Raw genomic sequence first — 26,788 nt, 5'->3', positions numbered from 1 at the left:
AAATTTAGTGATGGGTGTGGTAGATGAGAGATAAGATTAAAAAAGTGATTTTGTGCACAAAGAAAGAGTGAATTTCTTTGCATTATTAAAACAAATAAATCAAACATAAAATGGGTTTCTACTTTCAACTTCATCCGAGATAGAGTTTAGAAGAAAATATTTCTTCGAGCAGCAAATGGCTTTCAAAAGCTTCTCGTGAAGTGTTGATCTAATCAGTCTTGCAAACTGTTCCATCTTATGTGATGAATATGTTTCTTACTCTTTCATATCTCATTGGTGATATTGAAAGGATGGTAAACTCTTTTAAGTGAGGACATAGTGGGTCAACTAACAAGGTATTCTTTGGTTCTTATGGAATAAATTGTCTATGCACAAAAATGGAGGCATGTGTTTCAAAATTGTTACAGCTTTTAATCTTGTTACGCTTGATAAACAAAGTTGGAGGTTTATGACGGATCAGAATGCCCTTGCTTGTCGCCTTTTGAAGGCTGGATATTTTTCCCGAAGTAGTTATCTTGATTCGAATATTGGACACACTCCAAGCTTTGTCTGGAGAAGCATCTGAAATGCTAAATGTGTTGTCCGTGATACCCAAACCTGTTAATAGTGATACAACTTTGAATCAAATAATAGTTGCAAATATATTGCTACCAGGTAGCAAGACTTGGAATGTGAATATGATTAACCTGATTTAGTCAAAATGTGGCCAACCAAAATCTACACACACCTTTAGTTCCAACAGTTACAGAAGATAAATGGGTTTGGAAGGCTGAAAACAATGGCATTTATTCTGTCAAGAGTGCTTATCACATGCGTGGATGAATTAATCGACGCTTCATTTAGGGGCATGCCCAAAAAATATCTTATCTAGAAGGTGAAGGTTCTCCTAGAACTAAAAATGTGGTTTGTTGGCGTATTTGCCGTAACTGTCATTTTCTTTAATTGCGCAGGCAGTCGACAGATTTGGCAAAGGTTAAGATTTCATGCGGTGGTGTACGCAACAGTTTTGCACAGCAATGTAGCGGCTGCTACTGTCAGTTTTGTCAAATCTCAGCTGGACAAACATAAATTTGTAGTGTTCAGACAGTAGCTTGTTGTTGAGCCTAGGGAAGCAACGTAATAACAAATTATGGAACCATGCAATCGATATAACATGTATCTAAAACATGATTATGAATGAAATGCTATAGGCACCCTTTCGTTAAAAAAAAATGGTAAGTCTTGAACATAATTTGTATTTTGTCTAAAGATGACAGTGCTTTCAAAAAATTGTTACAACAGATTAAAGCACTAATGCACATTATCATGACAACAGATAAATTTTACTTTGATTAAAAGACGATATACAGTTCTTTTAAAAAAAAGATGATATGCAACACAAGCAAATTGGGAGAGAACTGAACTATGTGCAAAGTGCAAATCCGATTAAACTTAGGCATTTGGCTGTTTGCCATTAACATTGTCTTTTTAATTTTAAGATCGAAAATGAAATGAATATTTCTATATTGTTCAGTCTTTACACTCAATTTCAAGTTTTTGCAAGCAGCTACGTTGCACTGTGTAAAGATAGTATTAAAAATAATTTTAGCTGTCTACTAACGGTTAAAAAAAAAACAAAAATAACCTGAGCCATATTATATGGTCAGGTTCAATCCAAAATTTCAGACACTTAAATATATAATCTTAATAAGCCTGGGTACCATATAACCCAGCTACAAATTTAAAAATAATACTACAGTTCACTTAAGAGGGCAATAAAATCCATCCTATTTCAATACCAAGTGTGCTGCTATGACCGTTAGGAAGCCCCTTGAACTGCAGCAGCGGGTTGCATAGCTATATCCTGATTTTGTCTAGCAGCATATCCATTACTTCCATATCCATGGCCACCATATCCATGACCTCCATAACCATTAGAGTCATTCCTCCACTGCGAGATCACAAAGAATTAAATCAGAGATGGATTTAAATGATGATATAAGATTACTTGATTGGTTTCTGCTTTCCTTAAAAGGTGTGAGAATTCATTTTAGGGGTTTCATAATCAAAATCTAAGGTGAAAAGAAATTAAAAAGTGTATGTGTATGCTAATTGAAAACTCTTAGTAGAAACTAGTTACATGTTGAAGGTATATGAATGTGGAAATTTTATAAAATAATTTGGTTTGTAAGTAGAAGATGCAGGTCATAATAGAAAATATACAACAAACTACCAGTAACAATGGAATGCACTAATGCCTGTATTGATTACACTACTAAAAACAATTAGTTTCCCAGATTTAGTACACAAACATCAAACAGGACCTGATTACAGAGAGAATGAGACTCATAATTTTCCCATTAGATGGCCAAAGTGTAAATATAACAACAAATTGAATTCAAAGCAGAATAATAAACTCACATGCTTATTTCCTGGACTACGACCCCAAGAAAGGCGCACTGTCTGCTTTCCAATCACTGTTCCATTCAATCCCTGAATTGCTTCCTCGGCATTCTTTCTGTAACATAAAGAGCAGAAGGCATTAAAACATAGCTAATCCACCCAGTCAAAAATAAGACAATACTAAATAATATTGGCAGTTACAATTGCAATCACAACCATAGCATATTATACAGTAGTTCTCAGCAACTTTATTATCATATCCTTATCCTTACATGATTCTACCGGATGAGGAGTTGGCATAATCAAGGATTCCCTATCCATTTGAGGAATACTTATGCCACTGTTTATTTCGCAAGAAACCGCCCACTGTGCTGTGGGGGTTGCAATGACTTGCAAGCAAGTTACGATATATGTCTATGTTAAAGGATACCACAAATGTACCTGTCAGCAAGTTGAACAAAACCACATCCTTTACCGACTGGGATTTTCACAGAGATAACATCACCAAATTGCAAAAATGGTTGTCTGAGATCCTCATCACTAATGTCAGAGTCAAGTCCTCCAACAAATATCTGCAACAGATATCCGTTACTCAGATGTCAAAAGAAGTGAATTAAAAGATATAGAGAAAGCTACCAAAGCAGACTCACCGTTGTGTTGTTAGAATCCCCTTCAGATTGGGAACCTTGGGCCATGGCACCATTGGAGTGTCCACCACCACCAGCCAACACTACAGCTAGTTTAAGAAAGAAAAAAAGTTAGCTATTTAAATTTCTGAAGCATGATACCTGATGTTACTGCATTCAGTGATAACTCTCTGGTGTTATAAACATAAATAAGAAAGCTTGGCAATATATACCATAAAAAACAATTTTTCTGCCTGGTTATGCATTCAAGTTTCTAAATTACAAAAAGAAATCTATAGATATACATCACTAACATTCAATAAATAGACTGAGGTTGAAAAAAAATACAAACTTGTCGTTTAGACATCAAGCAATATACATCATGAGATAAGCAAGGGAATAGAAACAAAGTTGTGCAAAAGCATAGAAAAATCTGCAATGAGCAATTTTCAAAAATATAAAGCGTAAGTCCCCTCATGCATAAAGCCAGGACAAATATGAGATTTAATATACGAATTAACATATTTAAGAAGTAACAAGCTCAGAGACTAGTATTGAAAAGTCAACTATGAATACTAAAGCACACTTACAAATAAAACAGGCTACTTACAATTTATTTATCATACATGTATATATTTAATATAAACATGTATGGTAAAGCCAGAAACAAATATTCATGCATAAATATTCTTCACAATTTATTTATCATACATGTTTAAATTTATGCATAAAGCCAGAAACAAATATGATATTTACGAATTAACATATTTAAGATGCAACAAGCTACAAGACTTGTATTGAAAAGTCAAGTATGATTACTGATGTCTGAAATCATAAAGCACACTTACAAATAAAACAGGTCACTTACAATTTATTCATCATACATGTTAATATTCAGATTTAACCGACATAGAAATAGATATGCACAAATGAAATTAAACAAATCATAAAGAAAATATTAATATCAATCCAACGAGAAAATTAAATTATTAGGACCTCCTTTCAGTTAAAATGAAAATTTTAAGCATCTGCAGCAGAAAAGGTTGGTGTTGATTTAAGTGGTAATAATTAAATAACAAACCTTGTGAAGAATATTGTTGTGGATTGCCATAAGTTTTTTTGGGTGTTGCAACACCTACTCGCATAGGCCTGCTAGAACAATAAACACCATTCATTTCAGTCATTGCTCTTGTCCTTTCACTTTCATCACCAAACCTAACAAAACCATAGCCTTTTGAACGACCAGTATTAGAGTCAATGACAACTTTTGCTCCCTTAATAGATGAGAATTTGCTAGCAAACGTCTCTTGAAGCATAGCATCAGTAACATCTATGGCCAAGTCTCCGACAAAAACAGAGAGATCAGAAGTAGCCTCAGAAGAACGCCTTTCACCACCACCACCAGCAGCGCTGAATGTAGCCCAATTCAGACGAAACGCCTGATCGGTATTTGGCATCATAGTACCATTAAAGTTCTGCAAGACTTTCTCAGCCATTGCTCGCGTATAGAACTCGACAAATCCATATCCCTCCGATTGACCAGTTTGCTTATTACGTATGACCTTGGCCGATGCAACCTGCACACAAGCCAACAAAACATCAACACAAACCAATCAGAAGACGACAAGCAAAAAAGTTTGGTCATGAATGTGATAATCGGAAATGTCTAAGCGTCAATGTCGGCTATTGATATTTAACATGTGAGTATCCTACAATACATTATTGGACAAAAAAATAAATTTTGATTAGCCCCATTTTTCAAAGTTCAATTAAGAGATCTAGGTTATACTAGCAAGTCTAGTTAAAAACATTGGTCAACAAGGTCACATTTTCGGCCTTGAAAACAATAGGGGACCACTTAGGGTACCAAAACTATAATTATCTTATAGGGGCAATGCCAAGGATAGAAAAAGGAAACCATCTTAAATCACAAGAGTCAAAATTCACAACCCTAATTCATTAAAGAGTCCAATAATCATACACAAAAAGATCAATGAACTTAAATTAAACTTGAAATCATAGCTTAAAAGTTAAAACATTTAATCAAAGTTCAACAAATACTCGGTGATTAATTAAATCAATCTCAAATCCAAAACAGACAAAAAAAAAAAAAAAACATTCAAATCAGCAAATTAAGCAAAGAAGCTTGTTCCAGCAATAAATCAAGATCATTTATATAAAAACAGAAATTAACAAGATATGCTATTAATTAAGCAAATGAAGCATAATAATATTGAAATTAAAACAACAAATCTAACAAATTCAATTACAATTAAAAAGAGATAGAAATAAACCTCTCCAGTATGAGCAAAGCAGTTATGAAGAAAAGTCTCATCCATCCAATGATGAAGGTCACCAAGCCAGATCGTCCTGATCTCTTCAGGTGCCAGCTGCTTCTGCTGATGCTGCTGATACTGATGCTGTTGATGGCCGCCATGATGACTATGCGCCGATGGCGGCGGCGACACTTGTTGTTGATGAGGTGGCTGCTGCTGATAATGATGAGGATGTACATACGGCATATAATGCTGAGGATACATCATCATCTGCTGTTGCATCATAGCCATAGCAGTAGCTGGATACTGCATAGACATCCATTGTTGTTGATACTGATGTGGCTGCTGCTGAGCCCACTGTTGCTGTTGCTGTTGCTGGTGCTGGTTCTGGTTCTGGTTTTGGTTCTGATTCAGATCTCCACCGTTGGTTTGTGCAGCCATAGTGGGAGAATCAATGAAACTTCTTTCTCTGTTTTTTCTCTTAGTTCTCTCTGCTTAGTTTTGTTCTATTTGCTATTTGCACCTCCCTATTTGGTATAAGAGAGTCTGTAGCTAAACAAGAGAGAGACACTTAAGAGAAAGAGACAGAGAAAGAAGAAAGAGAAGGAACCGAAATGAAGTAGGGTTGGGTTTTAAAGGGAACGACAACATCAACACTGTGTTACACACTTTTTTTTTTTTTATTTGTATAGCAAGTTGGGTTTGGATCTGAGGGTAAAATTGTAAATATAGATTCTAACGTCGTTTAAAATAGCCGTCCGTGAATAGATCTCTTCTCATGTTGTCTCGTGGTGTGGGACCCATTTGTTTTCTGATTAACGTCTATAGTTTAACTCCCACTTGCATATTTGTGTGTATGTATGTATCTACTGTTCCATATATGCATATCCTCACCCCCACACTTTAATATTTTAATTTTAGGAACGTTTGATTGAGTTTTTTGGTTTTGAATTTTGAATGTAATTTGATTCTTATAGTGTTGTTATTTATCAATACAATCTAATTTAGTGCTTTAGAGTTTAGGGTTTACAACTTGTATTAGATTTCAGTGGTGAAAATGTATTTCATAAAAACTTTTGTAATTATTTTTGTAAAAAAATTGTTAGATTTTGTGTTTTATCAATATTTTTTTTTATATAAAAACATTTTCCCTCTTTTGGACAACTAATGTGTCTATACAGTTTCCACACAAAAAACAGTAGTATATATGTATGGTGTCCACTATTGAATTTGTCAAGATAAAATTCCCCACTACTATTTCATTTCATGAAGTTATTAATGAAACTGAGGTAAAAAAGAATAAAGAATAGTTCGTTAAAAAAAACGTGTCTAATTTTGCGGCTCTGTAAAGTGTTACTAATTCTATCTCCATGAACTTAAAGGGATAATGCATATTATATGCGGGGTTAGGGACCAGGGTTTAAATCCGAACATCCCACTTATATATCTTTAATGTGAATTTCTGTATCCGACAGACTGCTTCTAAAAAAAAATTACTATTTCTAACTTTAAAACAACTTCATGGAAGTTATTTAAGATTCTAAATCTTGTTTATTTGTTGACAATTTGAGATATTACCTGTAAATATCTGTCAAATTAGAGCTAAAGCAAGAACATTTCCATTTCAACAAACAATAGTTGAATATAGGTATGTAACCTATAATGATATATCATTAATTGATTTTATTTTTATTTTTTAGGGATATCATTAATTGATTTTATATATGTATGTAACATTAATTTTTCATTGTTTAGAGCAGCAAATTCAAATCCATCTAAATCAAAATGGTAAATCGACCCCAAAAATAAAAAATCCCACAACTCGAATATTATTAAAAATTTATATCTCTTTGTGTTAAAACGACGCGGATTGAATCAAATCCAATTGCATATTCCTTTTTCAAAATCAAATCAAAGAATGTATGTAAATTTTAATACTTATTTGTTATTTTACCGGTATAAGATATTGTGTTTATCGGTTTCAAAAATGATCGGTCATTTTTTTTAAGAAAAGATGATCGATCATTGTTATTATGCAATGTTAATTTTAAAATAAATTTGTAAGAAATTTAATATCAAAATATTATTTGATCGTGATCTTATAATATTAATATTTAATTGCATCAAATACTATTTTCAAAGTATAATTTTTTGCTTCTTAAAAAAATACGACAACATTTGACTCAAAACTGACTTAAATTGCAGCACCCCTAATTTTGAGCAGTTTGCAATCATCATTTAAATTATACGCATATATAATTTAAAATGGCTTTTATTTTTATTTTTATTTTGACAAATGGCTTTTATTTTTATTTTCAATATATGATTGTTGATAAAAAAAAAATACCATAAAAAGGAGGGACAGATATTTACAGGTAATTACATAATTTCTGAGTTGTAGTAAACCAATAAACAGTGTAATTTTTTTCCTTAAAAAAATATAAGTGTCATTTTTTTCTACTAAAGAAAGAAACTCAAACCTTAGAGGCTAGCATTAGATAATCAGTATCGGTATATACTATATATTATCTCAATTTTAATTCAAATAATTGTATCAATATTATTATTATAAACTGAAAAATAAATCTTAAAAGATTAATAATCGAGCATGTATAAAATGAAGGATATGAACATTCATTAATGAAAAATTACTGTTAGATGGTGGTTAGGTCTAACATAATGAACAAATCATTTGAAATGTTACCGTCTGAAAGAAATAACCATATCGAATATTTGATGTTTCCTTAAGTATGAGTAACATTAAGTTCCCAAATCAAAAACCCTTTCGAGTTCACTAGATTCGATTTAATTAAAGCTAGAACTAGAACTCAATGCAGTTTAGTTAAGTAAAAACAATACTAATACTAATAAGTAATATCACTTATCACTAGGACATGCTTGAGCCAACCTATATTCTGCTCCACTCGAAAATGATAGCTTGATGTAATGATAATATTATTCCTCAGTCGACAATGTAGCATCATAATCCTTGTTATTGATGATGACAATGTATAAATACTGCATGCTTTTATCAAAATCTTTCAAAAGTGGCTCTAATCTAAGGTTTCAATTTGCACCTTTTGAATTCAACGATGCGTCGGTGTTGGTCTCAATCCAATTTTTTTTAAAAGCAGTAGTTGTGTTTGGTGGTAGCTTTGGAACTTTGCACTTGCACACTTGCATGATGTTTGGGAACACGACCAGGTCAAAAATGGCTTATGCTTATGCTATGCGTGTGATATATTGCTTGCTACCAATAAACTACCGTGTCAAATTTTGCCAGTCAAGTCAACGCTGAACTTTTAGAAAGGAATTTCTAGACTTTGATGTGCTTCCTAACCTCCTTTGACTAACTTTGTATTACATCAATGAGGGGGGTAAACATGATTATATTCACGAATTAATTACGATTATATCACCACTTACTACCTCTATTTTGCATAATACAACACTCAACTTTTTTTTATAGGTTTAATGGTTTGAGTTTGACTATGTCGAGAAAAGACTTTTTCAGTAGGTTTTACGACAAGAGTGGATCAGATAGAGGATAATCAAATAAATAGGGCCAGAAGAAGATTTAGAAAAACTATACGATAAAATATTAAGACACGGTAAATAATTAGTTGGATAGAAATATGATATGTGATGAAATATTGCAATGAACTTTACCACCTATTACACTGCTATGTGAATTTATTTATATTTTGTTATTTGCCAATGCAATATTATGATGATTAGTAGGTTGTACAGTTAGTTACAATCATTGATAAGATGCATGCATTACTCAAATATCAAACTTACTTTTTTTAAAATATGATTACTCATGAGATTTTCTCTTAATCATCAAGCTACTTACTTACCTACAGCTACCTTCCATTTTCTGCCTCAGAATACAACTCAGTCCCAGCTGTGTGCATCAAAATGTCCACAGCTGTTTGCAGCTAAAGACATTTGCTTTTAATCACACTGCCCTTCAATACCCTCAAAAGACATTTGTGCTTAACATTGACAAATTTTATGAAATCTGAGGCTTCAAATATTTCTCAATCCATTATAAATATCTATCTATAGATCATATATATATATGGGGATGGAGAAAGGAAATCATCTTGACATTGACAATTGCAAATTCTCTTGATGGCTTCAATACAAGTGTTCAAAACAGTGAAGTGGAAAAGTTACAAAGAATGAATTAAATATTTAATTGAATTGGCAGACAAATTAACAACAAAAAACTTACTACAAAAATGTGAGAGCGGCCTGGCAAAAATTTCAACAGGATGGCTTTCCTGTTGGCTCGAGTGGCGACTTGTGAGCAAAGATTAGAAGAATGCTAACGGCGTAGGAAGGGTTAAAAGAAAAGGCAAAACGTGGTATGTACATACCCATCAGTTTACCTACGGTAATCTTCATGGAGGAAACTCTCATATTGTGTGCCGTTGAGTGTTTTGGTCACATCATTCCAGTTTTCAACTTGGCTCGATAAAGATCCTTTATGAATCTTGACCTGACGACTCTTTAAATTCACTTGAGGAACCTTAAGAAATTCCAGAACGTCCATTAGTTTCTGAAAACAAGAGAGACAAGTGAATTAGTGAACCGTCAAGAAACTTTTTTAGGCATATATAAAAGGAAGATGAAGTAGGAATCATGCAGAGGTGGTGTGACTTACTGTGCGGTTTTTTACAACATCTTCATAGTATAGCATGATGTGCCTTGTGCTTTTGAAAGATTCTAAAGCCTTGGTGGTTGTATCATTTACTTGCTTTAGGTTTTTAATCAGCAGTGTTGAATTGAGTGTGGGTTTGTATTTTGCAAGTATTTCTGCCTGAAAACATAGTTAGAATTTATTAACAAAGTGTAAATATTTTTAGTCGAATAATACATCAAAAGTCCCCGTGAGCTTAGCTCAGTTGGTAGGGACATTGCATAATATATGCAGGGGCCGGGGTTCGACCCCTGGACACCCCACTTCTCCACATTTAATATGTGTGAGCTATAGCCACTAGGCTACTTGACCAAAAAAAAAAAAAAGAATAATACATCAAAAGTAAACCCTCAACTTGGTCCTCCAAAGATCAAGGAATTCAAATTAGTCCTCTTAAAGATTTCTTTTCTTCATAAATTTGCTTGTCAAAGATCAACGTGTCACCTTATTAGTCCTCCAAAGAATTTTCACCAATTAGTCTCTCTTAAATTCATCATACGAATCACTGTGCTGGTGACAAAAAGAAGGCTAATTTGGTTACAATTTTATATATCAGTGACTGGTTTGATGAAGACTTCTTGAGGAAAAATTCAGTAATAGTTCAATTGTCTGAGAGACTAATTTGGTGATAAAATCTATAGGGGGCTAATGTGATGATATCATGACTTTGGAGGACAGAGTAGGCAGTTTACTCACATTTCAACCAACTCAAAGCACCTAGTGTCGCTTTGAAGCACTCATGCAAATGTACAACCAGGGACATATTTTTACTCACGCATGAGTACAAATCCACAACAAAATATAGAGACAGACCTCCTTGGGTGAATGAACATGGGATTTGTGAGTGCCATTTAATATCTTAGCATTCTTATCATATTCATTTGCAAGTACAGAAATCATCCGGCGCAAAAGGTTCTTTCTGAAAAGAAATATGACTGAAACACCATGTATTCTAAAGTACTCGGCAATTTGTTCATGATGCTGCATCAATCCCTGCATTAAATCACAACATAGAGTCAATTAACAATACAATAGTATGACATCCTCAGCTCCCTTATATAGTAAGTTTATAATAATACAATATACAGTCAATAACATGTCCAATATTAAGTTAGCTAAAAAATAAAGAAATCCATATCATGTAGGCAATACAAAATCCAGCTGTTGAAAAACTGAGTTCTTAGGTGCTTTTGATTTGGCAGGCTTGTTTCTTAGGTTGTTTTCGTTTTCCTGGGCCTTAGTCGCATTATATATATATATATGTATGTGTGTGTGTGGGTAATGCTAATGTACACCCATTTGAATTTTAGAAGGTGTGCATTAGCATCATACACCTTTTTACTTTGGACTTAAAAACCATTTCTTTTCTTTTTAAATAACTTAAACTAAAGGGTAAGAAAGTAATTTCATTTGTTTTTTGAAAACATAAAATTAATTTTCCGATTTTTTCTTATTTTTCCCGTAAAGAGGCTTTGAACTACTACCATCATGTTCTCTCTCCAAAACACGACCACCCCTCTTCATTGCTGGAATCCAAGCTACTTCAATCACATTTCTGGTTCTGCTAGCTACACATTTTGTTGTGTCATTATATGTTAAGTTTGTCTTCTACCAAAAGAATATGTTAAGTTTGTCCTTTTGGTATTGGAATTTCAATAGCTTTAGTTTTGACACAAATTGTTAACCCTGTGCTGATGAACAGAGAGGGAACGAAGGTATCTATCAAAAATCATGGACGGCAATGTTTGGTTTTTTTCCAACAGCAGAGGTGGTTCATAATAAAAGACAATTGAAATAGAAATTTTGGTGTTGGTTAATCAAAACGATAAATAAAATTAGAAGAGGGGTTTTTTTTTTTTAGGTGTAGAAGAAGGTTTTCTTCTTTCCATGTGCTAAAATGTGATTGTTTTAGAGCAAGAGAGAGAAAATGATGAGTAAGAATGGCAAAATTACTTTAAGATGCATGCTTTTAGTGACAATTGAAGAAAAAGGGTACTTTTTGTTCAAAGTAAATAGGTGTAACATGCTAATACACACCTTCTAAAATTCATGTGGGTGTGTATTAGCATTACCCATGTATATATATAACGCACTGGAAATATCTGATTAACTACTGCAAGAAAGGAAAGACAAATATGAGCAACCACAATGCTTAGCTTTCAATATTAGAAAAGTAACCTAGCAGTACCCCAAATATCCTTTTGAAAGAATGGGTATTAAATATTAGTAGAAGTTAAGTAATTGAAAAGAGTGAAAATACTACCATTAGAGATTAATATAACATAATAAAGTACTATTCACCGAACTTTATTGACGGTGAGAGCAACTTTTCCCATCACATGTGGTTCTTAGAAGCCACTCTCATCCGGATTTACCCATCAGGACAGGGAAATCACAGTTTTTCCAAATTTATCCATTCGAACGGGAGAAACAAAATATTATTATTTCTTGTTCGAATTGGTAAGTCCGGAGGATGTGGTTTTTAAGAAATTGGGCCTAAGTCCAAAAAATTGGCTGCACAGAAAGCTAGAGAAGGATTGTTAAAGCGGCAATTAATGAGCATACACAACGTGATTGTCAGGGGAGGGAGAAAGGAAGGGAATATTTATTCGGTATCTTTTCAGTTAGGACCTTAGGGTTGGACAGAGAGAGTATCATCTCTTTTCAGTTAGGACCTTAGGGAGAAAAGAAGGTAATACTTCTATTTTCAATCAATAATACAATTTCTTCTTCCTAAATTTGGGCTCCTAGCAGTAAAGAACTTCTACATTCTAGGGTACCCAAGTACTGAAGGTCATCTTCCCACACTAGAGACGTATTTCATTCTTGATCAAATTCTATTATTGTACATGCAGACTTGTTTATGTTGTATACTTTTAAAGTAACTCCAAGAACCATCCATCTTATGCGAAAGTGTTCGACAAGAAGAAAGACCGACCTAAATCTCACTGAACTTTCAACATATTATGCACCCACATTTCTAAACAAATGTATCATCTGGGAAGCAGCAATTAAAATGTGGCAAATAAACACAAATAAAAGCGTTAACGGAAAACCCATCCAGTTAATCTCTACTGATTCTTTATAACAGCAGCAGTTCAACAGAACAATCAGAAAAATGTTTAAATAACAGCGTTACTGATAACAAGTGAAGGCGAATGCATGCATCATCAACAGCATAACTCATGTCAGTGTTTGTGTGTGTGAAAAAGAGAGCGAGTTTGAGACATAATTGATAATTCTACAACCCTTCTTTTCCTTTCATGTAACATTGTTCTGCAATCCTTTTTAAAATAGAAAGAAAAGAATCAGCAAACATATACCTTCACAACTCACAAGCAACACTTTGGACATAAAAAAAATACTTTCCTCTAAATCCCATATAAATCGACAGATATATTGGTCAAAAATCATCTGAGATATTGTAGGTTACTAAAGGATAGTAGGATATATTCCAATAAACAAATGCATTTCAAAGCATCATATTATTGTTCCTATTCACCATTTTAATGTTGGTTTTTCGGACTTCATTTGAATTTAATACCAGAATACCAAAAAGAATCAACTTCCCTTTTGAAAGATGCACCAAAAACACAACTCCAAGTAACCAAACAAGAATAAAACAAACTTTACCTGATTAAGCATCCACTTCAAGCCAACAGCAGCCGTGCACTCATTTTTAGAAGCACTATTAAACCAGTCTAGATTATAAATTGTGTCCAAAGTCTCAGTTATTGTCGTTATATTACTCCTTCTAACCTTAACCGAAAAGATTTCCCCATTTGAGCTTATGTTAGGATGACTATTTAAAAACGTCTCAAACCATCCACTCCCAGATCTCTGCATCGACAGAATAGTAAAATACCGCACCGGGTGGCACCTGCATTCCTCCCTAACAAACAAAATACGATGCAGTCAATATCAGTAAAATTCAGAAACAAAATCTCTTATTCTACTCTTAAAATTCAATCACCTGCTATAAGTTTTGGGATTTGGATAGTGCACATAAGGAATCTCCCAAGGTTCAATGTTAGGTTCAGGACAAGGCTTTTGAATAACATTGATATCAAGAAAACCAATTCTGCTACCAGTGCTTATCTGCTTCAAACAAATAGAACATATATACACACCACAAACCATTGCAAAAGCCAACACAATCAACCTCCAAACCAACGTAGAATTCTTCAAACCCTTCACAAGCAAAACATCCTGTAACCATTAACTACAACATTATTAAAATTGATTCATTATTAATTAATCAATTAATATGCTAAAAAAAATCATAACTTTTTTGATCCAGTACATAAACAACATTGAATAGATTAACCCCACAGAATCTACACAACCAAATCAAAAAGCTAACAACCCATTAACCTTAAAAACAAAAAACAAAAAACAAAAAAATCTCATTAGGGTTATTTTAATAAACCAGATCGGACAAATTCATGTGACAACCCATGAAAAAACAAAATCAAAGATAGAATCTTTCACCTATAAGGTAAATAGGAAAGTGAAAAAGGAAAGAAAAACACTAACCTTGGTGAAGGAAGAAAGATCATCTGCCATTGTTGCTGAGCTCAAATCAAAAGGAATGTGGATAAAGATGCATTTTTTGGATACCCTTTTGGAAATTTGTTTAATGTAAAGCAATTTTTTCAGCTCTCATTGCAGAAACCTGCAACAACCATGGATTTGATAAAAAAAAATTGTAGGAAAAGAAAAAGGGATTGTTTTGTTGATTGATTATGGGGTGTGTGTTTTCCACTGAGCTTTTTTTCTTTTTCTTTTTCTGTTATTTTATTTATTTTTTTATTTCTTAATCTTGCTTCATTTTTTTGGTATTGTGAAGAACGAAATGATGAAGTGTTTAGTGGATTCTAACTAAATTTAGACCGTTGTTTTTTTTGTAATAATGAATACAGAAATAAACAAATTCGTTGATTTATCTTGTAACTCACACCTGGCAAGTGCACAGCAACACTCTTTTCAATTTCATTAGGGTTGAGTATGACCAAATCAATATAACATTAATTATGTTTCTGCGTACTTTAGCAATGACTTATGTATACGCAAGAGCATTGATCGAACTCGTGACGACTTATTTATAAGTTTTAAATCTCTTACCATATAAACTAATTTGTTTTTGGATGTGTTGTTTGGTTATTTAAAATGAAACTTCTCCCATCAAATATGAATTATGAATTGATTTTGGGTGAAAAAATTTGTTATCTAATTTTATTTACTTTTTGATTGAATTTTATATTTTTATTTTTCGATTAAACTTTGAATTATGAAAGCCATTTGGAACAGGAGCTTTTTTTTTTCTTTTCTTGGCTTTGAATTATCAAAGCCATTTGGATAATTGTAAAAAGAAAATATGAATGAAATCTTGGCTTTTTTAATTTTTTTTTCAAAAAAAAATGTATAAGAAATATTCCTACCAAATGTACTTAAGAGAAGAAATTAAGATGTTACCAAAATTAATACAAAAACTGTTGACAATTTTCTATCACCAAAAATAAATGTTGACGATATTATAGATTTTCTACCCACGTTGTTGATTGCGCAGTCTTGCCGTTTAACAAGATTTTTAAATTAAAAGGAAATGTCAATGAGCATGATTATTGCTTCTAGACACATTGAAAAGTAATTATCCAAATTTAAAGCATGGGTCTTTCTTACACAACAGGTGCATTAAGTATGGCGCAGAACGTGCCAATAAAAGTTTAAGGGTCATGTTAAATTAAAAAGTAACTTTTGTATTGAAAACATAAAATTTTTAATTTTTAATATATTGAATGTACAATTTCCAAATAAAGTTTTTATATTTAGTTTCTAAATTTGTGCCCCAATGACATAAGTTAACATTTCTTAAAGTTTAAATGTAGAAGGAAGCTAATTTTCTTTACGGGATCTTATTAACGAGTACTTTGATACCCTCTTAAAAAATTTCTATGAAGAAATACATAATTTTTTAAAAAGTTAAGAATTTAATTTTTAATGTAATAAATACACAAATTTAATAAGATTTTTCCTTTGATCACATCGAAATGATTGGGTTCGAATTTCAATCATGGTGTATGATCTAACAATTTGATATTTTTGCTAGTTGAATTAGAGCTTTTGTAAGTTAATTTTTTTTTTGTTTAATAGTCTAATGATAAGATTCACACACTTTAAGTGTGAAGAAATCATAAATCTAGAGTTCTAATTTTAACCCCTACAAATAATGTTTTTGGTAGCTACCAAATCAACTGTAATATTATTTTTATAGGTTATGCAAGCCTAGAAAATATCATAAAAAGGAAGACCAGAGACCTCACTAAGAAGAGTCTCCATAGCAAAAATGTTAAAAAAAAATTAGAGAAAAGGTAAAATTAGTCATCCAATCAGCACTTCTATTTTTGTCCCGCCAGGTATGATCGAAATGCACTTGCCAATTCAACTTTAAAAGCTCTTGTGCATGACACACCAATGTGGGCTTTTTGCCATCGATTTTAGCTTTCTCGGTGATCATGTCAGCCAGAGTTTTCGAGTCGCTTTCCATTTGAAGATGGTGGAAAGCTTGTCCCCAAGCAAGCTACATTCCCAAGTATATTCCCCTATTTTAGCACGAAAAGTATCATAGGTTCCAATTTTTCAAGAGTATCCTTTAATCCATTTACCATTGATAGACTTTTAGCAAGTGTACTAAAACTATCGAAGTAATAAAATTAAGTTCGTATCCACGAGGACTGTGTTAATCTCAATTTAGCAATAACGTTAATATCTAGGATGTGTAAATTTCTTTTAGTGCCCGAGGCAGTAGGTTGGTGTGCATAAAAAGTAAATAACATAAAATAAGATAGTTTTGGAAAAGACAAGGAGAGAGATGAGATCAGGTCTTTCGAATCATCGATGTTCCCCTAATTGGTATACTGCACCTATTCGTATTAATGATTTTCTAGTTCCACGATAGTTAACAAAATAGCCATAATCAATCCCTTGAGTTAGGACCCTCTTCTAAAACTACAGCCCCTAATTCCTCAGGTGGTCTAATAATTCTCAAAGGTTTAAAGCACGTTAACCTAATATCACTAACAAACGATTATCCATTCCTAGACTAATCATGTTTATTAGAACAGTTCAATTAGATCTAAGTCGAAAGCTAGGGTCAGTAGTCAAGTCATTCGTTCTCACTAAATCATGTTTATATTTGATCAGGATATAAAAAGCATCAAGAACAATTGAATTGAATAAAAACTAAATTGTCATTAATAATAAATAGAGTTTCACAACAACATGGATCAATTAGGGTTAGAAGGATTCATCTCAGACCTAATCTCTAAGAGATTTAGTTACTCATAATTGAGTTTACAAATAGTATAATCAATGAAAGAATTAAAACATACATAAACTGGATTAGAGATGATGAAATCGCCTCTTCTGCAATCTTCTGGGTGTCAAAATCGCACTTTAGCTCTCCAAAATCGTAACCCTTGTTTTCATAATAGTCTTCAGCTTAAATAGGCAACATTTTCTGCATCCAAAATTGCACCACGCCTCATAAAATCGCGCCCCGATTCTGCAAAATCGTGCCACGCCACCAGAAATCGTACCACGATTTTCGTGGTAGAACCAAACCTTCATTCTGGTCACAAAATTGTGCCACGCCACTCAAAATCGCGCCACGGTTGCCAATTTCCAGCACTTCCAAAATTTCTGCTTTTTACACCCCCGGGCTGTCTAAAATTGCTACAGACTCAATAAAAACATCAAAACAACTATTTCTTCAAAATCTTGTATTTTTCATGCTTTCCTTGTTGTTTAAGCTTGCTTGTGAACTCAAGACATCATGCAAATGACACTAAAAGTAACAAATGACTGACTGTCATCAACCATTAAAGTTTTGAAAGAGCCCACCGCAAAAAGATAGACCTAAAATTTTTTTGTAGGCTCCGTCACAGATAAACTTAATCGACCCATCCTATTGTCTTTTCAACTAATGAAAATAGTGTCACATTGGCAAATATTTATAGGACAACGTGTGTATTTGTATATGTCTTCAGCCATCTCGAGAATCATGTAAGTTGGACCAGGAAGACGTTGGAAGTCATCCTCAAAATTGGTTTTGTTCCTCCACTTCCACTTGTGCTAGTACACCACCATAAAAATTGTTGTACACTTTTATTTTGAATATCATGCACCTGATGATTGATATTCTTGAAGATTTAATCCCTACAATTTAAAGAGAGAAAAATAGAGATTTGATTTGAATGAATTAACCTTATTCATGTCCTATTGGAATTGGGATCCAAAGGAAACTTGGGTCTTTATTACTAAGACCATATTCGCGATTTATTTACGAAATTTGAAAGAAAAAAAAAAGATTGGGTTGCGCCATACATAAGAAAGAGTGCAGCTCGTAGACCACCCAAAAAGGAATATTTATTATTTGACCCATATCCTGACATAAGAAGTCTAATGAGAGCAATACTCGAAATGGCAAGGATTGCGATGGAACAATCCCTCAAAACATGAATAGTGGTCTCAATTTCTCTATCACAGTCAGAGCACATAAGAGAAGGTCCAACACGCCATTTGCTCCTTTGATAATTAGTGAGTAACCGCTCATGAGCCGCCACCCACATAAATGTTTGATTTGGCCTTTCCAGCTCCACAATACCTTCAATCTCCCTCTATGGGTTGAGAACTAGTGTTATGAGAATTATAGGCACTTTTAACTGTGAAATATGTAGTGTTGACTCCTCCCCACCCACTATTGTCATGTCCATCTTTGTCCTTAGGTATAGAGGGATAGCGAGAACCTGAAAATCAAAGGTAGACAATAAGTTAGAAATAAGACAATAAGTTACTTTGAATTTTGTGATTAATGTTATTAAAATTTCCCCTAGTAACTCTGCGGACTAATGTTCGCCTTGAAGTATATGCCCATATTGCTGACATGTTTATAACATTTTTGGTGTAAAATCTACTCCTTAGAGATTCACATTCTTAGAGAAATACTCCATCTGTCCCAAATTGTATGTCACTTTAGAAAAATAATTTGTCCCAGATTATATGTCACTTTACAATTCCAATAAAACATTAATGTTACTTTTCCTATTATATCTTTAATTATTTATTACTCTTTCTTCTTTCAATTCTTTTATTTATTTTTCCCATATCATTTATTAAGGACAATTTTGTAAAACAACTCATAATATCTCTTTCTCACATAATATTAATTACATTTCCTAATATGTGTGAAATGCCCAAATCGTCGTACAATTTGGGACAGATGGAGTATATTTCTATTATCCGCCGCCTATTGATCTCTTGTCCAAAAGCTTTGTAGAAAATTCCGTCTTTATTCTCTGTCAATATTTTTTGCAACCATGTGTCTCTAATCTCTACATCTACCATGTTATCAAGTTTAGTCATCGTGTTTTAATGATATGGCATATGAACCCTAATTTTTAAAATCCCTGATTTCTTTCGAATTCATTCGTCTATTTTCGAATCAGACTCATTCAACCTCATTTTTGAATTTGAAATTCCTTCATATATTCAAATCATACCAATTCTTTCTCGTATTTGACATCGAAATTCGTTCATCCATTCCTTCTCGTTTTCGGTTACATTCTTCAAGCATGTCATTTTTGTTCTTTTTTCGTTCAAGCATATCATTTATGTTCTTCAAGCATGTCATTTTTGAAGTTCTATGGGTCGGTATTAGTTTTATTGGTTTGAAACAAAATCTAAACAATTACCCTTTACACTTGCTGTTGAATGTGAAAAAAAAGTGTAACCATTTTAATTAATACGATGAAGAAATGAACTCATGTGCCAAAGAAGTTATATTGACTTTTGCTAAAGAAAATCAATGATAAGAAGAAGAATAAGGGTTCATCTTCCACCAATATGATTCCTTTCCTTCTTAAAATTTAATTAATTTTCTATTTTTTAATTAAATTTTGATATTAATGAGACCAAAACCGTTTGACAATAGAAAACCCAAAAATTATAAAATAGGGGGACCATAATTTCAAATAAGTTGAAAATAAAATGTAAGTATAAAAGAAGGAGGGGGGGGGGGGGGGGGGGGGGGGGGGCAATGATTTTTAAAATGGGGGGACTAAAATTTTAATTAAGTTGAAAAACCCAAAAAATGTAAAATAGGGGGACTCGGGTGTTTTAAAATGGGGGATTAAAATTTCAAATAAGTTGATGATGACCAAAATTGCATTTAAGTCAAAATAAAAACAAAAAATAAAAGGTATTTTTTTTTGTTGAGAGAAAAAGGTATTTTTAATAAGTATCGTAAAAGCACATTTAAAAAAAAAAAAATCAATTGATAAATTTTATGTTGAAAAGTTCATTATGTTTTGGCGAAGAGCAATGCTATATTTAGAGAAAAGGAGTATCTACAACTCGTACTTTAAACTTGCCAAAAATAAATAGTGAATTGTTTTAAAAGAAAGTTGATTGGACAAAATATTCTAACCACAAACAAGATGAATTGACCATCACTTGAATGGAAAGCTAAACGTAACTTACGAAAGTCATACCTAAAGAAAGAAACAACAAAACTACCTTACGTTAGAGTTAGACAAATCAATTAAACCGTTCCCTCATTCTTCTTTTTCTTTCCCTTACCTCACTCACTCTTTCTCTCTTCAAAACAAATCTTCTCCCTTCTCTTTTCATTCAATTTTCACCATGGAAGTTTTCCAAAACAAAATCGTCTCCTCCGATCAAAACTCCAATGAAATCCTCCGTGAATTCCCTCGCCTCTTCTGTCAGTACAAAGACGGCCGCGTCGAACGCTTCCTCGGCACCGAAACCACCCCAACCGGCACTGATCCATTAACCGGCGTTATATCCAAAGACATCACCATCAACCCTAACACCGGCATCGGAGCTCGTCTCTATCTCCCACCAAACGCCACTCCTTCTACAAAATTACCTCTCCTCATCTACATCCACGGTGGTGCTTTCTGTATTTGCACTCCCTATAACCCTGGCTACCACCGTCACCTCAACAACATCGTTGCCCATGCAAACGTTGTTGTTTTCTCCGTCCATTATCGTCTAGCTCCAGAACATCCTCTTCCCATTGCTTATGATGATACATGGGAAGCTATTCAATGGGTTTCAAAAGCTTCTGAGCCATGGATCAAAGACCATGTTGATCAAGACATTGTTTTCTTCGCCGGTGACAGTGCTGGTGCAAACCTAGCACATAACATGGCTATGAGAGGTGCATCGGAAGGTTTTGGTGGTTTGAAGCTTCAAGGAATGGTGTTGATTCATCCATACTTTGGAAACGATGAGAAAGACGAGCTTGTTGAGTTTCTGTACCCTACTTATGGTGGATTTGATGACGTGAAGATCCATGCAGCTAAGGATCCAAAGCTTTCAGGTTTAGGATGTGGGAAAGTGCTTGTTTTTGTGGCGGAGAAGGATTTTCTGAGGGAAAGAGGAAGAAACTATTATGAAGCAGTGAAGAAAAGTGGGTGGAATGGGGTGGTGGAGATGGTGGAAGCAGAAGATGAAGGACATGTGTTTCATTTGTTTGACCCTACCAAGGAAAAATCTGTGGATCTTGTTAAAAGGTTCGGATCTTTTATGATACAGGTTGAGAAAGACGTTCGTTCTTCTTCGTCATTGTGACTCTGCTGTGAGAGTGACTTTAATACTAAAATCGAGTGTTGGAGTGTTTTTGGGACTATGGGACCTTGAATAATTTAGTACTACCAGATGGAGTAATTTGTTTAGTTTTTAATTTTGATCACTTTTGGTTTGTAACTTGTGTTGAATTCTCGATGTCCATATGTACATTTATAATGAATGTATTTTTGTTTTTTCCTTTAATTTATCTATTGTTATTGCGTGTGATTTCATGGTTTTGTATGAAATTTACATATTTTGGAGATTAAGATCAAAACCGAATCAAATCGATATACAATGAGTTGGTTTGGATCACAATATTGACTGGTTACACTAAAAAATATTTGAGAACTTTGTCAAATGTAAAAAAAAGAAGAGTAATGCTATATGTTACGAAAAGGTTGCAGCACGAAATGCACGAACGCCAGGAAAACAACTATTCCACGCATGGTTGCTACCTTGTAGTAATAAAATTTCACCATATAAATTCAGTTACATGAGAAATCATTATAATTTGCTGGAGTTCACCATATTAATAATTGTTTTTTTTCCCAAACAATTTAAACTAACTTTTGACTTCACTCTTCAATAAATGGATCAGCTAACCATGTATTTCCACATTATGGATTTGATTTTTCCAGTGGTTATTGATCAAAGATTATTTTCTGTCATGTTACTTCTGAATTATCTTTCATTATTGGAAAAATTGATGAGAAACATAATGTAAAATATAAGTTGCAATGATGTTCGTGTAGTTTCGTGCACAAATCTTTCGTAACTTTTAGCATTTTTCAAAAAAGAAATCCAAAATTGAAACACATCAATGATCTTTAAAAAAAAAGTGTGCAATCAAGTTCTACTCATACCCTACTTTTATTTTCATATCAACATTGGTTGCAAAAACAACAAAAAAATCCTCTTCATAAAAAAAAAAACTATGGTGTTAATTCTACAAAAGTTTGTTTTTGTTTTTTTAAAAAAAAAACAAGACAATATTCATTTAGTCAAATTGGTAGAGTATATTAGATACACACATCGCTGAAAACATAAAGGGAGAATATGCGAACAAACTCACAACATCCAAGTTAATAGCATACAACTATACAATGCCTACAAATAATATGATAAAATCTAAGTCACTGAAATACCCATGCTTCCGGATCTGCAACGTTGACGCTCAAATTATTGATTGAATTTGTTTGTAATTGACGATGTCGATCTTTCAATAGGAACTAAACGAACACTGCGACAAGACGTGAAATCAAACGTCGCATAAGACGGCGAACAACACAACGCCGCACTTAGACGACGAAATCACAAAAAGCACAAAAGAAAAAACTTGATATATGTGAAAATCACTTATTTATTGAAAGAAAAGGGAAAAAAAGATGTAGATGGGTGCTTTTGGGTTAAAAAAATGACCTAAAACCACCCATTCTCGATGAATGAAGAAGAAAGAAAGTTTAGGGAAAAGTTGAAGTTTCTCTCACTAAAAAACTAAGGCCAGCTGTTTAGGAATTGAGTTTTCTACAAAAGTTAAAAATAACATTGGTGCTAATTGTAAATAAAGAAATAAAAGAAATTATAACTCAACGTCGAACAAATTCAGCTGAGAGGAGATAACTTTTCTTATATACCTTGTACATTCTTCGATGAAGATTAATCATCGCAAATTTTTAGTTATTAGATCACTGCAAAAAAAACTGTTTTAGTAAAATTTGCAATGTACAAAAATTATATTCGAATATTTTCCATATTAAATATATTAGTCTTAAAGTTATGATTTATTACTTTACTAAAAAAAGTTATATGATTGCGATTTCTAGCGGTGGTTTGGAGTTAATATTTTGTACACATGTGCGTCACCGTTGTTTTTGTAATTGTAGTTGCCACTTCTAATTGGTGCTATACACAAACAGTGTGCCATGGCCATTGATAAGAACCGGTGGATCTCAAATGGGAAGAGGATGTCATAAAGAAGGTTATAAAGAGTCTGAGATGTGGAAGTGTTGAACTTGAGCATCCTCATTCGGGAGCATGACTCTCCAATCGATAGAAGACTCGACCTTTGTATAATCATGTGCTCTTCTAAAGATCCAAAACATTGTTCATTGAGGAAAGCCGTTGGATTCTTCGGCAATCCAACAATCTCATATGAAAAAACCGACATATCAACGCCCATGGTCCATAAAAAACTGTTTTAGTAAAATTTGCAATGTACAAAAATTATATTCGAATATTTTCCATATTAAATATATTAGTCTTAAAGTTATGATTTATTACTTTACTAAAAAAAGTTATATGATTGCGATTTCTAGCGGTGGTTTGGAGTTAATATTTTGTACACATGTGCGTCACCGTTGTTTTTGTAATTGTAGTTGCCACTTCTAATTGGTGCTATACACAAACAGTGTGCCATGGCCATTGATAAGAACCGGTGGATCTCAAATGGGAAGAGGATGTCATAAAGAAGGTTATAAAGAGTCTGAGATGTGGAAGTGTTGAACTTGAGCATCCTCATTCGGGAGCATGACTCTCCAATCGATAGAAGACTCGACCTTTGTATAATCATGTGCTCTTCTAAAGATCCAAAACATTGTTCATTGAGGAAAGCCGTTGGATTCTTCGGCAATCCAACAATCTCATATGAAAAAACCGACATATCAACGCCCATGGTCCATAAAAAACTGTTTTAGTAAAATTTGCAATGTACAAAAATTATATTCGAATATTTTCCATATTAAATATATTAGTCTTAAAGTTATGATTTATTACTTTACTAAAAAAAGTTATATGATTGCGATTTCTAGCGGTGGTTTGGAGTTAATATTTTGTACACATGTGCGTCACCGTTGTTTTTGTAATTGTAGTTGCCACTTCTAATTGGTGCTATACACAAACAGTGTGCCATGGCCATTGATAAGAACCGGTGGATCTCAAATGGGAAGAGGATGTCATAAAGAAGGTTATAAAGAGTCTGAGATGTGGAAGTGTTGAACTTGAGCATCCTCATTCGGGAGCATGACTCTCCAATCGATAGAAGACTCGACCTTTGTATAATCATGTGCTCTTCTAAAGATCCAAAACATTGTTCATTGAGGAAAGCCGTTGGATTCTTCGGCAATCCAACAATCTCATATGAAAAAACCGACATATCAACGCCCATGGTCCATAAATATGGTGTGTCTCACCGAAAACAAGGTACACATTCTCATAGGAGCAACCTCTTTCAAAGTACGTTAAAAAACCTCGTTGACTTGTGCATTAAAGTGTCTTTGCTTGCACACCTTCAGCATCGGTGAAGGATCAACTCCAACCATTGTGAACCACTACAGCGATTGCTTCGCACCACCAATAACCGACTCTTCTATTATATGACAATAACATTAACTTATAAAAATAACACTTTGATGTGATGTAATTGGATACATGTGTAAAATTAGTTTTACATGTATAAAAATTAGGAAAATGCCAACATATGCCATAAGGATGCATTTTAAAAAACTCAGTTTGAAAATTTTGTCTTAGAAATTATGCAAATTTATTTCTCAAAAAGTTAAAAATTAATTTTTTGCAATAAATACTTGCTATTCGTAGAAATTTTGACTTAAAGCACATATTAATAACATGACTATAAAAATGAGAAAAATGTTAACGAGTGTCGCATAGATCCTCTCTAATCATCATAAGTGTTAAATTATTATAAATATTTGTATATTTAATATATTAAAAATTAAAATATTTAATTTTTTTAAAGAATATTTTCTTGATATGAAATCGTTAAATAGTGTATTAGAAGCACTCCTCTTTAACAAGAACCTACAAAAATTAGAAAACTCTTCTTAAATAAACGTAGTAGTAGGTGATCCTAATTCTTGAAAAGTAGTGTCATAATCACTTGCCACCAACCAAAAGTTAGCCTTTTTTTTGTTGTTGAAGGAAACTAAAAGTTAGCCATTTGTTATGCTTTTCGACATTTACTATCTTTTATTATTTATTGTCCCCTCCTTCCATCTCTGAAAACAAGAACCCCTTGAAAATTTCTTCACCATATCTCTATCCAATGGATTCAAGCTCTAACGAAGTAGTCCTTGATCTCTCACCCATGATTAAAATCTACAAAGACGGTCACATAGAAAGACTCATAGGATCCGACATCGTACCTCCATCTTTTGATCCAACAACAAACGTAGAATCCAAAGACATTCTCATCTCAAAAGACCAAAACATATCAGCCAGAATCTTCATTCCCAAACTCAACAACGATCAATTTCCAAACCAAAAACTCCCTCTCCTTGTTTACTTCCATGGTGGTGGTTTCTGCGTAGAAACACCTTTCTCACCACCATACCACAATTTCCTCAACACCATCGTTTCAAAAGCTAATGTTATTGCTGTTTCAGTTGATTACAGAAGAGCCCCAGAACACCCTCTTCCTATAGCATACGAAGATTCATGGACTTCCCTCAAATGGGTCGTTTCTCATTTGCATGGAAATGGTTCTGATGAATGGATCAACCGTTATGCAGATTTTGGAAAAATGTTCTTTGCAGGAGACAGTGCTGGTGCAAACATTGCAAATCACATGGCTATTCGTGTTGGAACTCAAGGGCTTCAAGGGATTAACCTTGAAGGGATTGTTTTGGTTCATACATTCTTTTGGGGTGTTGAAAGGGTTGGATCTGAGGCTACTGAGAAATCTGAACACTTATCTTTGGCTGATAATTTATGGAGGTTTGTTTGTCCAACAAGTTCGGGATCCGATGACCCGTTTTTGAATCCGGGTAAGGATAAGAATTTGGGGAGGTTGGGTTGTAAGAGAGTTTTGGTTTGTGTTGCTGAGAATGATTCGTTGAAGGATAGAGGTTGGTATTATAAGGAGTTGCTTGAGAAAATTGGTTATGGTGGTGTTGTGGAAGTGATTGAGACAAAAGGTGAAGGACATGTTTTTCATCTCTTTAATCCAAATTGCGATAACGCTATTTCTTTGCTCAATCAAATTGCTTCCTTTATTAATCATAGTGGTTAACCTTAAGCATGCTGTTATGCATTGCTAAATGCTAATTACTATTATGAATTTATGATTATGAATAATGTAATGTAACTCTCGTGCATTTGTGGAATACCTGTTTTCTTGGTCTACA

The 26,788-nt window shown here is 33.5% G+C and overlaps 4 protein-coding genes across 5 annotated transcripts; 2 read left to right on the top strand and 2 right to left on the bottom strand.

Moving 5' to 3' along the window:
• Window positions 1-1,450: 1,450 nt before the first annotated feature.
• Window positions 1,451-5,922, bottom strand: LOC11446957 (polyadenylate-binding protein RBP47). The gene is made up of 6 exons (XM_003607971.3): window positions 5,303-5,922; window positions 4,090-4,585; window positions 3,033-3,118; window positions 2,824-2,954; window positions 2,401-2,497; window positions 1,451-1,930 (listed from the first exon to the last, which is right to left on the bottom strand). The coding sequence occupies exons 1-6, from the start codon at window positions 5,723-5,725 to the stop codon at window positions 1,799-1,801; spliced, it is 1,365 nt and encodes a 454-aa protein (XP_003608019.2). The 5' UTR covers window positions 5,726-5,922; the 3' UTR covers window positions 1,451-1,798.
• A 3,393-nt stretch (window positions 5,923-9,315) lies between these two features.
• LOC11443441 (nodulation protein H) lies at window positions 9,316-14,869 on the bottom strand. 2 transcript variants are annotated; one of them, XM_024783040.2, is made up of 6 exons: window positions 14,529-14,869; window positions 13,966-14,183; window positions 13,626-13,884; window positions 10,806-10,985; window positions 9,957-10,112; window positions 9,316-9,851 (listed from the first exon to the last, which is right to left on the bottom strand). In XM_024783040.2, the coding sequence occupies exons 1-6, from the start codon at window positions 14,556-14,558 to the stop codon at window positions 9,678-9,680; spliced, it is 1,017 nt and encodes a 338-aa protein (XP_024638808.1). In that variant the 5' UTR covers window positions 14,559-14,869; the 3' UTR covers window positions 9,316-9,677. The 2 variants fall into 2 exon arrangements, with proteins under 2 accessions (XP_024638808.1, XP_003608017.1); XM_003607969.4 differs by having other exon boundaries at window positions 13,966-14,201; window positions 14,529-14,868.
• Window positions 14,870-20,510: 5,641 nt separating this feature from the next.
• LOC11445231 (probable carboxylesterase 2) lies at window positions 20,511-21,872 on the top strand. Its single transcript, XM_003607965.3, has one exon. It carries the CDS (start codon window positions 20,694-20,696, stop codon window positions 21,645-21,647), a length of 954 nt encoding a protein of 317 aa, XP_003608013.1. The 5' UTR covers window positions 20,511-20,693; the 3' UTR covers window positions 21,648-21,872.
• Window positions 21,873-25,551: 3,679 nt separating this feature from the next.
• Window positions 25,552-26,788, top strand: LOC11444596 (probable carboxylesterase 12). Its single transcript, XM_003607962.4, has one exon. The coding sequence runs from the start codon at window positions 25,708-25,710 to the stop codon at window positions 26,671-26,673; it is 966 nt and encodes a 321-aa protein (XP_003608010.1). The 5' UTR covers window positions 25,552-25,707; the 3' UTR covers window positions 26,674-26,788.

The sequence above is a fragment of the Medicago truncatula genome, chromosome 4, assembly GCF_003473485.1.
Source record: "Medicago truncatula cultivar Jemalong A17 chromosome 4, MtrunA17r5.0-ANR, whole genome shotgun sequence".
In the NCBI taxonomy this organism is placed as follows: domain Eukaryota; kingdom Viridiplantae; phylum Streptophyta; class Magnoliopsida; order Fabales; family Fabaceae; genus Medicago; species Medicago truncatula.
Note: the sequence above shows the minus strand (reverse complement) of the source record. Positions and strands in the feature narration are given on the sequence as shown.

What these genes read in the sequence shown, in the direction of transcription:
- LOC11446957 (XM_003607971.3), bottom strand. Translation starts at nt 5,725, where the DNA reads ATGGCTGCACAAACCAACGGTGGAGATCTGAATCAGAACCAAAACCAG. An exon ending in GCTTTGCTCATACTGGAGAG is followed by an intron (nt 4,586 to 5,302) that starts GTTTATTTCTAT and finishes GCTTGTGTGCAG; the next exon opens with GTTGCATCGGCCAAGGTCAT. An exon ending in ACAACAATATTCTTCACAAG is followed by an intron (nt 3,119 to 4,089) that starts GTTTGTTATTTA and finishes TTCTTAAACTAG; the next exon opens with CTGTAGTGTTGGCTGGTGGT.
- LOC11443441 (XM_003607969.4), bottom strand. Translation starts at nt 14,558, where the DNA reads ATGGCAGATGATCTTTCTTCCTTCACCAAG. An exon ending in ATCTTTCTTCCTTCACCAAG is followed by an intron (nt 14,202 to 14,528) that starts GTTAGTGTTTTT and finishes TAATGGTTACAG; the next exon opens with GATGTTTTGCTTGTGAAGGG. An exon ending in AATCCCAAAACTTATAGCAG is followed by an intron (nt 13,885 to 13,965) that starts GTGATTGAATTT and finishes TTTGTTTGTTAG; the next exon opens with GGAGGAATGCAGGTGCCACC.
- LOC11445231 (XM_003607965.3), top strand. Translation starts at nt 20,694, where the DNA reads ATGGAAGTTTTCCAAAACAAAATCGTCTCCTCCGATCAAAACTCCAAT.
- LOC11444596 (XM_003607962.4), top strand. Translation starts at nt 25,708, where the DNA reads ATGGATTCAAGCTCTAACGAAGTAGTCCTTGATCTCTCACCCATGATT.